Source organism: Oryza brachyantha, chromosome 12 (genome assembly GCF_000231095.2).
Source record: "Oryza brachyantha chromosome 12, ObraRS2, whole genome shotgun sequence".
NCBI classification, from domain to species: Eukaryota; Viridiplantae; Streptophyta; class Magnoliopsida; order Poales; family Poaceae; genus Oryza; species Oryza brachyantha.
The window spans coordinates 7308638-7320787 of NC_023174.2; the positions used below are offsets into that span (position 1 = coordinate 7308638).

At 45.5% G+C, this 12150-nt stretch overlaps 1 protein-coding gene across 1 annotated transcript; it reads left to right on the forward strand.

Moving 5' to 3' along the window:
- Window positions 1–11234: 11234 nt before the first annotated feature.
- LOC107303436 (uncharacterized protein YpeP-like) lies at window positions 11235–11720 on the forward strand. Its single transcript, XM_015842787.1, has one exon. The coding sequence runs from the start codon at window positions 11235–11237 to the stop codon at window positions 11718–11720; it is 486 nt and encodes a 161-aa protein (XP_015698273.1).
- The last annotated feature ends 430 nt before the right edge of the window (window positions 11721–12150 follow it).

A 12150-nucleotide genomic window follows, 5' to 3' on the forward strand; every position in this document is an offset into this window, starting at 1 on the left:
TTGCAGCCTACTGTTTGGATTCATCCTTCCATTGTAACCAGAGCCACTTCGCACGCAAAGCCCTTGCAACTCTTTGGAGATCAAGGATACCAAAACTTCCTAAGCTTGCCAATTTACTAGGAGGTGACCATTGCTCTGCTGTATCGTTTGCCAATTTACTAGGCGGTGAACATTGCTCAAGTTGCTTCGATCTAACCCTTTCCAAAGGAAAGCCCTTCTTATGTGATCAATTCTTTTGATGACCCACTTTTGAAAGGGTATGACTAGTGCTGGCAACGGGGCACTTAGGGCCAAGTTGGTCGAGAAACGGCCCCACCCTTGGCCCGGCCCCAAAGCCAAAGTTGGGACCAAAACGGGAGTCAGCACGGCGAGGGCAATGGCTGGCGGGCGGCAGCAGCGACAAGCCCATTATAGGACGTTGGTCATAATGGGTTTTTTCCCCAATATTCTGTTTTATGAAGAGGTATATAGACTTTGGGGCCCCATGGGTTCCCTGTAGGTGAATTACATTCACCGTCCCTGTCTTCGCAATTACCGAGGCCTCGACCCCGATCCCCCGCGAGGAGAATATCTCCCCCGGCCTTAGCCCCGCTGGAGAAACTACCAACCCTAGGTATTACCGAGAGGTGGTATGTCTAAATCGAGGACAACATTGATTTAACTAGAACTTCATGACCAGTTGAGGTAAAGTATCGTCTATTCCAGTTGTCAACACTGATTTTTGAATGGGTACTTGGAAGCTTAAACAGAGTTTCTTTCGTGGGATTAGTCTATCTCCAATACGAGTGGTCTTCTCACCCTTGGCAAGTTGGAATGGTTGAGGCCCTTGCTTAGGGTCATCAGGTAGACAACTACGGTGACTGGGAAGGAAGCTCAGTTGCTTCTTCACTATGCAAAGCGACATTGTGGTTGACAAGTTGGTATGGTTGAGGCTCTTGCTCATGGTCATCAGGTAGTCAACTACGGTGACTAGGAGTGGAATTCAAGCTTGGGTAAGTCCTGGGCCTTGTGGCAAGGTAACTAGAGAGGTTCGGGCTTCCGTTTCGACTTTAATATTGTTCGACAGCCTCCTTTGGTATTGATCTATAGTGAGATCCTCACCATACACTCATTTGGTTCAAAACCCAAGAAAAATATGTCTATTTCGACACCCTCTACTATGGGACGAGTTTGATTCATATCACTGAATCGCAAAACTGGGTATAGAGACTCTCTCAAGTATTTAAACTGTATCAATTTAATTCCCTAGGTGGTTTTAATAGCGGTTCATCCTACGAGGGGCCTACGTGGAAGTTTGTCCCGGTAATACAATTAGCAAAACGATAATTAAAATAGCTAAGGCTGCTCATATATAAGTGCCCCTTTCTCTTCTTCTTCCTTATGTCTCTTTCGCTCTCTTTCCCCTTCCTGTATGCTTCTCTCATCTTAGCGCTGCATGAGGCCGACCAGTACATGTTGACTAAATGGGCTAGGCCAATTAAGTTTAATTAAAATTCCATTAACCCGTAATTAATAGTAGAGACAATAATACCATCTTGGAGAATTAAAGTGGAGAATCTCAACTTAAATAGAGAGTTAGTGGAGACTCTTTATTGACTAGTTGAAATGGTCCGTGACATCGGTGTCGGCATCGGTTCGGCCGGCCGACCGCTGCACGTAACGTCCGCAGACGATAATTGTGCGATCACATAACAAAATCAGGGGGCGTGGGATTCGGTTTCCATATTCTTCTTCTTCCTCCCGAGACCAGTAGCGAATGACTTCTCCATTCTTTTGCTCCTCTCTGGTGGCGGGTGCTAAGGTTTTTGGGGAGTGTACTCGCACGACTGCTTGTTGCACATCCTCGTCATGTCTTCCGATGGCGGCAATGGTGGTGCTCACGGCAACGGTATGCACAACCACGGCGACGACGCGCATAACAATGGCAACAATGCCAACGGGAATGGAACAACACCAACGGAGGCGGTACTACCTCAAACACCAGCAGAGGGCCATTCTCAGGGTATACCGTTGCTCTCTTGTTCTTTCTGTTCTTAGATTTAACTTGCCTATTAGCAATGGTTTCATTGCTATATGATGATCAAATGATGGGTTATGCTTATTATATATTAAGCATGATGTTAGATGTTCCGTTCTTAATTTTTAGATTATTCTCTATGAATGCTATGCATGTTGTTTTATTATTTTGGATTAAAATATGTCAAAATGTGACCATATTTCCACCAATCCAAAAATCATATAGGTCCTTTTCGGTAGTTGGTTTTGCTGCTGCATTAAAACCACATATTTTTGATGGTTCAAACTATAAGAGATGGAAAACATGTGCACTTTTTTGGTTGACAACCATACAATGCTTCTTTGTCTCACGGGGCAAACCGACCGAAAGACCTCTCTCACATGAGGAGGCCAAATTTGAGTCGGTGGATTGCCTGTTCCGTGGGGCATTGATTAGTGTATTGGCTAACAACATAGTGGACGTGTATATGCACATGCCTTCGGGGAAGGGGATGTGGGATGCACTTGAGGCCAAGTTCGGAGTTTCCGATGCTAGCAGCGAGTTGCATGTCATGGAGCAGTTCTATGACTACAAAATGGTCGATAATCGTTCTGTAGTAGAACAGACTCATGAAATTCAAATGCTGGCAAAGGAACTTGAGAACAACTGTTGTGAGTTGCCTGACAAGTTTCTAGCCGGTGACATTATTGCCAAACTACCACCTTCTTGATCGGACTTTGCTACTTTTCTAAAACACAAAAGACAGGAGTTCAGTGTTACTGATCTTATTGGCTCTTTGGGTGTTGAGGAGAAGACAAGAGCAAAGGATAACAAAGGCAAAAAGGTAGAGGGATATTCTAGCGTCAATTTGTTGTAGAAGAAGAACGCACATGCATCCCACAACAATAAGAAGAAAGTCAAGCCTGATGTCAAACCAAATGTTACTACCGCCTTTAAGAAGAAAGACAAGGCAAAGGCCAAGGGTGACTGCTTTGTATGCGGTAAACCTGGGCATTGGGCCAAGAATTGTCCTGATCGCATGGATAAGAAGGCTGCTAACATGGTTATTAGTAAGGACAGTGGAACATCGGGGTATGGTAATTTGTTACCTACTGTTTTCTCTGTTTTTCATTCACTTGATTGGTGGATTGATACTGGTCCTAATATTCATGTGGGTGCTGATATTTCCCTATTTTCTTCTTATCAGGTCGGGAGAGGTTTCTCCTTGTTGCTTTAAAACGAGTCACTTGCGGCTGTTCATGGTGTTGGTATGATCGATCTGAAGTTTAGTTCGAGAAAGACCGTGCAACCCAAAAACGTGCAGCATATCACTTGAATAAAGAAGAATCTAGTTAGTGGTCCTCTACTGTGTAGAGATGGTTTTAGACTTGTGTTTGAGTTCAATAAATGTATTGTTTTAAAGTATGGAACTTTTATTGGTAAAGGGTATGACAGCAGAGGCTTGGATGATATGTGTAACAATAAAGTTGTGAACCATATGAGAATGATGAGTCCAATGTATGGCATTCGTGACTCTGTCATGTGAATTTTGGTTGTATGTTGCGCTTATTTTGCTTAGTCTTCCGACTAGATAGATTGGTTCCTTATTTTGCTGGCATGGTCCCTCGCTTAGGATCGGACAGCTAAGCGCGTGTCACTCGTTAAGCATAAATCATGCGTCCCTCGCTTAGGATCGGACAGCTAAGCGCGTGTCACTCGTTAAGCATAAATCATGCGCGCGCACCATTTAGATTTTACGATAAGGGATATGTGAGCAAACAATCCTTTTAGTATAAGCGCAAGTGTAAAGATGGGGGTAACAAGATGTATCTGCTGCTAGCAGTGATCAGGAAAGTAAAAAAACAAAAAACAAAAAGAAGATGGAGCTTGCTCGTACCGGCTGCGTAGTGCGGCTCGGCGAGAAGCCGCCAAACCAAACGAGGACGCGCAGGCGAAGCGTGGCGGCCAGAACTCCTCTTCGTCGTGGAAAGTTCAAGATAAGGCCAACGCTGGGCCAGAGAGTCCAGCGAGGAGGGAGTGGAGCAGAAGCTACATTGGGCCAGAATAAACGAGCCGAGTCCCAACACGAGTTCTGGGCTGCTGTCGGTGGACGAAAATTTGACAGAATCAATACTCCTTTTTATAATAGTAGAGATTAGTGAAGCAAAATGCATGACACAATGATTGAGTGACTGTTAACGCCAGATTTTTGTAAATAGTCGTTAGTGATTGAAACACGGTGAAAGACCGAATCAGATAAGAAGGCCCGAATCGGATGGAGGCAGGAAGCTGGATGCAAAGGGATTGCAGCCAATAGAGTCTAAATCGGTCAAGGATGGGAGTCCGATTGAGCCACAGCTTGGAGATAAGTTCGGTATTTAATTGTGAGTCGATGTAGATTAATTAGAGTTTATCTTGAAGTTTGTTTAGGATTCTATTATTTAATTAGAATCCGGACAGTAAAGTTAGTTAGTAGTAGATTCTTATTTGGTTAGTTATTTCCCGAGGCTATAAATATAGGTGTCTAGGATCCTTGTAAATTATCTCTAGATCAATTCAACTTGGCGCATCACCTCAAATCTTCGACTTGCTTGAGCTTTCGGCGCGGGGTTTGTCAGCTTCGCAATGTAAGTTCTAGTTCGTCAAACCCGTCGATCAATTTAGAAAGAACTGTCTCGGTTAAAACCGATCTTCTACCTGATTGATCGGCGGCTGAGTTCTACTATTATTTTAATCTGTTTTAGCTTAAGATAGTGGTAGTTCTCGATCAAGTCCTCGCGAGTTCTTCTGTCTGATTTGTTCATATGAGTCTTGTTGACCCGATTCTGTCTTGGTTCGGTCCGATCAATTGGGTTTGCCAGGTTCGTGTTATTGGATTAGATTGAGGGCTTGCGAGTTCTTATTGCCAAAGTTCTAGCTGGCATTATCTTAAGTAATCTATTGAGTGATTTGTTAGCCTCATTGATCTTCATATTTCTGTGGTTATATCGCGCTAGACTGCATATTGTCTTGGTTAGGTCTGATCTATGTATATCGGGTGTGATCTGTCCATAGAGATCTGTCCGATTGATTGAGTTCAACGGATCGGTTGATGGATTACGCTATTTTGCTATCTCGTCACTCGCATGTTACAATATTCACCTGATGCTATGCGTGGTTATGCTTAGATCTGTACTGTCTCGATTAGGTTCGATCTTCTAGATCTGGTATAGGTATACGTGTCATTGGTTGTTATTGTTTTATGTTGATGATTAGTATAGCATTCCAGTGTACGTGTATTTCCACATTTAGTTGTGTATCGGCTGGTAAATTCACGTGCGATAAATACCGAAGTGGACAGATCGGCCAATTAATCTTAAGACTATCTCGGTTAGGTCTGATCTTTTAAGATTAATCGGCTGCTTGGCCTCTTTAGTGTTTATCCTGCTTTTGATTCAGCCGATTGGATATGTTTTATAATTGTTATCATAAAATTCCTATAAAGCCGATCGTCTAGTCTATCGGCTAGGGTCCTAGAGCGGTATCGGCTGTCCAGCTGATAGCGGTTTCGGGGTTAACTATTTTCCATGTTATATCTTGTCAGTTACAGGATCAAACTGACTGGCACGTCCAGTATTTCTAAGAATTAGGTCCTGCACTGGAATGGTCTAAGATTGATTCCCAGGCCTACGTGTGTGACCGTTGATTGTTATTTTCAGTGTCAACACATTTTTGGCACGCCCAGTGGGACCCGTGTCAAGAACCCAGCTCAGGTTAGTCAAGCGCACGTCAAGACAAGACAACAGCAATGGCCGCGAAGGAAGTCAGCACGGAGAACATTCTCCCCATCACCTAGGAGAGCCTCACCGATGAACAACGGGCCCTCGTGCAGCGCCACATGGACAAGTTTCAGAAACTATGCCTTGAGTCCTTCAACATGACTCGGGGTGGCCTGGTGCAGAAATCTCAGCTTCCGACGCCAAGTTCAGAGCGTCGGAAAGGAGGAGATGCAGGGAAAGGTAGCGACCCTCCCCTAGAAAACCAGCCGAATCTACAGGACATAGTAGATTCGACAGTACACCATGCCCTCATCAACCAATCGGGGGTATTGGTAAATACCCTGTCGGGATTAATTCGGCAGGTGACCGATGGAGCTCCCGATGGGGAATCACACCAAAGGGGGCCCAGGTATTTTCCCAGATGGAGAAAGACCTAAGTTTCGGCAGTACAGGGATGAAAGAGACCTAAGGGAGGACGAGCCGATACCGCACAATCCTAGCATGCACTTGGAGGAGATCTCGGAGAGGCCAAGGCAACCTTACCAGGAGAGGACCCCACCAAGGAACGATCGGCACGCCGATCCATACTATTGGGACAATCAACAGTACCAACCACCCCCAGCATGGCCACATCGGCCGGAGCCAATCTACGAGAACCAATTCCGCCGACTTAATCCGGTGCCCAGGGGGCAGTTCAGGGATGAAGATTGGACGGACCACATAGCGGAGGTCATGCAAGAGTGCTTCGGCGTAAGGCCGAAAGAACAAACAACCATGTATCGACGTCCATACCTGGAGTGGTTTGAGAGAGTGTCGTTACCTCACCGGTACATGGTGTCGGATATCTCCAAATTCTCGGGACAAGACAGCACGTCGACCATTGAGCATGTCACCCGATTCTTAGCCTAGTGTGGTGAAGCATTGGCTAAAGCTGCGCTGAAAGTGCGCTTCTTTCCACTCTCGTTGTCTGGGTCGGCCTTCACTTGGTTCTCGTCCCTGCCACCCAATTTGGTTAGAAACTGGGCCGATCTTGAAAAACACTTCCACAAATATTTCTTCGCGGGTGTATAGGAGATGACATTGACCGATCTCACCACAGTCAGACAAAAGATGGACGAGTGGGTCCATGACTATGTCCAATGGTTCCGCAACGTAAGAAGCCGATGCTATCGGCTGAAATTGAGGGATCAGTAGCTCGCCGAGCTAGCCTTCCAAGGCCTACTCGACCAAATCAGAGAGAAATTCTCAGCACAAGAATTCAAGAGTTTAGCTCATCTCGTGCAGAAAGTATTGGCCCATGAGATCTGATACCAAGAAGCCAGGAAAGATAAATTCCAACACCGAGTTGCCTACCTAGCCGAAGAATCGTCCGATATGATGATCATTGGGATTGCCCGTTCTTTCAATACTGCTGGGAAGAGAGGATACGGCGGCCATCAAAAGAAGATTGCCCAGAATGCAATCCCGAAGGGCGGGATTACACCAGCCGGCAGTCATGCCTCAGGAGGTCAAGAACGCCACCACGATGCCATGTTGACAGTACACGACAGGCTAGGTCCTCGGGAACAAGAATGTGAAGACTACGATGAGGAGGAGATCGACCAGTACTACAACGATCAAGAGTAGCTGCCACAAATGAAGCCTAACCAGTGGTGTCCCAGCGGCTTGTTCGCAAAAAATCAGAAGAGACGGTTGCAACGACTTCGCCAACATGAGCTTCAGCAGCAACGAGGTGAAGAACAGCCGTCGACACCCAAGAGGACACGCAAAGAATGGCACATCAAGTCATAAGTCCATAAACCATCGGTCGATGTGAACATGGTAGTTATTCTACCAGCGGAATTCAGGGCCGATTGGTCTGATGACGAGTTACAGGAGGCAACTCCCCAGCTCATACTGCCTTCACAACCAGCCGTCTTCGAGAAGCCGGCAGAGAAGGACCATCGGCACCTTCCACCGCTCTATATCCAGGGGCATGTCGATGGAAAGCCGATGACGAAGATGCTAGTCGATGGCGGCGCGACAGTAAACTTGATGCCACGCTCCACCTACAGGAAGCTGGGCAAGACCTCCGAAGACCTTATTAAAACTAACATGATGCTCAAGGACTTCGAGGGCAACTCTTCAGAAGCCAAAGGATGCCTCAACGTTGAGCTCACGGTCGGAAGCAAAATGCTGCCGACTACGTTCTTCGTCATCGATGGAAAAGGATCCTACAGTCTGTTGCTCGGCCAGGATTGGATCCACGCTAACTGCTGCATCCCCTCTACCATGCACCAAAGCTTGATACAATGACATGGGGATCAAGTGGAAGTGGTGGCAGCCGATAGGTCAGTAAACATAGCCATGACAGACCTTCCCACGTGGGAAGCCGAAGGCTATGAATGCATCTCTGGGAAGTCCTGGTCGGGGGAATTCCTGAGCGTATCGGACACTGGGATCCAGCCGATACGTGATCAGGAGTCCCAGTAAACACTTTAACCGAAGCAGTCGATGACCTGGATAGCAAGTTAGGACAAGGATTTATGTCGCCGATAAGTTAGAAGAAATAGACATAGGACCTAGAGACAGGCCAAGGCCGACATACATAAGTGCAAATTTGACCCCGTAATTCCGGGAGGAATTAATAAAATTATTGAAAGAGTATGTGGATTGTTTTGCATGGGAATATCACGAGATGCTAGGTCTAAGCCGATCAATCGTCGAACATCGTCTGCCGATTAAACCAGGTTATTGGCCCTTCAAGCAACCACCGAGAAGGCTTAAACCCAAAATGTATGAACCGATTAAGGCAACAATCACTAGGCTATACGATGCCAAATTCATTCGGCCTTGTCGGTGCAGAATGGGTGTCCAATATTGTCGCCGTACTCAAGAAAAACGGCAAGCTGTGGGTCTGCGTGGACTTTAGAGATCTAAACAAAGCAACCCCGAAAGATGAATACCCAATGCCAATAGCCGACCAGTTGGTAGACACGGCCTCCGGACACAAGATGATAAGCTTCATGGATGGCAACGCCGGTTACAACCAGATATTCATGGCAGAAGAAGACATCCACAAGATGGCTTTCAGATGCCCGGGGGCAATCGTTTTATTCGAATGGGTCATGATGACATTCAGACTTAAAAGTGCCGGAGCAACCTACCAAAGGGCAGTGAACTACATCTTCCAGGATCTGATCGGCTCACTGGTGGAAATCTACATCGACGACGTGGTAGTCAAATCCGGGACAGTGGGAGAACACCTGGGCAATCTTCGGCGCGTGCTGGAAAGAACAAGGCAATACGGACTGAAGATGAATCCAACCAAGTGTTAGCTGGAGAATTCTTGGGGTTCTGTTAACGCTGAAAATAACAATCAACGGTCACACACGTAGGTCTAGGAATCAATCTTAGACCATTCCAGTGCAGGAACTAATTCTTAGAAATACTGGACGTGCCAGTGAGTTTGATCCTCTAACTAACAAGATATTACATGGAAAATAGTTAACCCCGAAACCGCTATCGGCCGAACAGCCGATACCGCTCCAGGACCCTACTCGATAGACTAGACGATCATCTTTACATGAATTTTATGATAACAATTATAAAACATGCCCAATCGGCTAAATCAAAAGCAGGATAAACACTAAATAGGCCAAGCAGTCGATAAATCTTAAAAGATCGGATCTAACCAAGATAGTCTTAAGATTAATTGGCCAATCGGTCCGCTTCGGTATTTATCGCACATGAATTTACCAGTCGATACGGAACTAAATGTGGAAATACACGTATACTGGAATGCTATACTAATCATCAACATAAAACAATAACAACCAATGACACGTATACCTATACTAGATCTAGAAGATCGAACATAATCGAGACAATATAGATCTAAGCATAACCACGCATAGCATTAGGTGAATATTGTAACATGCGAGTGACGAGATAGCAAAACAACGTAATCCATCAATCGATCCGTTGAACTCAGCCGATCGGATAGATCTCTATGGACAGATTACACCAGACATACATAGATCAGACCTAACCGAGACAGTATGCAGTCTAGCGCGATATAACCACAGAAATACGAAGATCAATGAGGCTAACAAATCAGTCAATAGATTACTTAAGATAATGCCGGCTAGAACTCTGGCAATAAGCCCTCGCAAGCCCTCAATCTAATCCAATAACACGAACCTGGCAAACCCAATCGATCGAACCGAACCAAGATAGAATCGGGTCAACAAGACTCATATGAACAGATCAGACATAAGAACTTGCGAGGACTTGATTGAGAACTACCACTACCTTAGGCTAAAACATATTAAAATAATAGTAGAACTTAGCCCGCCGATCAACCAGGCAGAAGATCGGTTTTAACCGAGACAGTTCTTTCTAAATTGATCGATGGGTTTGATGAACTAGAACTTACATTGCGAAGCTGACAAACCCCGCGCCGAAAGCTCAAGCAAGTCGAAGATTTGAGGCGATGCGCCAAGTTGAATTGATCTAGAGATAATTTACAAGGACCCCAGACACCTATATTTATAGCCCCGGGATATAACTAACCAGATAAGAATCTACTACTAACTAACTTTACTGTCCGGACTCTAATTAAATAACAGAATCCTAAACAAACTTCAAGATAAACCCTAATTAATCTACACAGACTCACAGTTAAATACCGAACTTATCTCCAAGCTTTGGCTCAATGGGACTCCCATCCTTGTCCGATTTGGACTCTATCGGCTGCAATCCCTTTGCATCCAGCTTTCTGCCTCCAGCCGATTCGGGCCTTTTTATCCGATTTGGTCTTTCACCGTGTTTCAATCACTAACGACTATTTGCAAAAATCTAGCGTTAACTGGTTCATGGTGCACGAGAAAGGAATCGAGATAACCCAAGGATGTCTCCAAGGGATAAACGACACTCAAACCCTGGAAGACAAAACAAAGTTACAATCCTTGATCGGCAAGATTAATTTCATCCGGAGGTTCATATCAAACCTATCTGGAAGAATCGAACCCTTCTATCCTTTGTTGAAATTAAAAGCCGATCAAGAATTCTCGTGGGGGGAGAGCCACCAGAGGGCGTTTGACATGATCAAAGAATACTTGAAAACCCCTCAAGTTATCATGCCACCCAAAAAAGGGGTACCCTTCAAACTTTATTTGTCGGCCGATCAGAAAACTATCGGCTCGGTATTGATCCAGGAAGTAGAAGTCAAGGAAAGGGTGGTATATTACTTGAGCAGAAAGTTGTTGGATGCCGAATCCAGATACCCAGAAGTTGAGAGATTATGTTTGTGCTTATATTTTTCGTGCACCAAGCTAAGGCATTACTTGCTGGCAGCCGAATGTACGGTCGTATGTAAAGCCGATGTGATAAAATACATGCTATCGACCCTGGTCCTGAAGGGAAGGATGGGTAAATGGATCCTAGCACTAACAGAGTATGACCTGAAATACGAATCGGCAGCAGTAAAAGGATAGGTAATGGCCGAGTTCATAGTGGAACACCACAAGGAAGCCAATTACGTCGAGGTCGTGCCGTGGATAGTATTCTTCGATGGATCAGTTTGCAAACACGGATGTGGCATCGGCCTGATGATAATTTTGCCTCGGGGGGCATTCTTCCAGTTCGCATACACAATCAAGCCGTATCGGACCAATAATCAGGCTGAGTACGAAGCACTAATCAAAGGGCTGGAGCTGCTGAAAGAAATAGGCGCCGAGGCAGTCGAAGTCATGGGAGATTCCCAGTTGGTAATCAAACAACTATCTAGGGAATACGAGTGCAGAGATGACGTCCTCAGGACCTACCATGAAGCAGCTGAAGAACTACTAGAGGATTTCAAGCAAATCACGTTGACTCATATTCCTCGAGAGCAAAACACTGAGGCGAACTCCCTCACCCAAGGGGCATCGGGTTACCGGCCGATGAATTCAGAAACCAAAGTAGAGATAATGCAGCTGGAGTAGACAGAAGGGGCAAGCATATCGTGCGCAGAGGCCGATGACTGGCGACAAGAGATTATCAAATACCTGAAAGACCCATCGTCATCAGCCAACCTAAAGGTTAAGTAGAAAGCGCTAAAATATGTGCTACTCGAAGATCTGCTGTATTACAGGACGATTGATGGCGTGCTACTGAGATGCCCGGACAAAGAAGAGGCCAAAGTGGTAATGTGCGAAGTGCACGATGGCATATGCGGCACTCATCAATCATCCTACAAGATGAAGTGGTTGCTGCGAAGAGTAGGGTATTGTTGGCCGACCATGCTGGAAGACTGTTTCACATATTACAAGAGCTGTCAAGATTGTCAAAGATTCGGAAACGTACAGAGATCCCCAGCATCGGCTAGGAACCCGATCATCAAACTATGGCCATTCAGAGGCTAGGGCATCGATA

Coding starts and splice junctions, on each gene's coding strand:
- LOC107303436 (XM_015842787.1), top strand. CDS start 11,235: ATGGCCGAGTTCATAGTGGAACACCACAAGGAAGCCAATTACGTCGAG.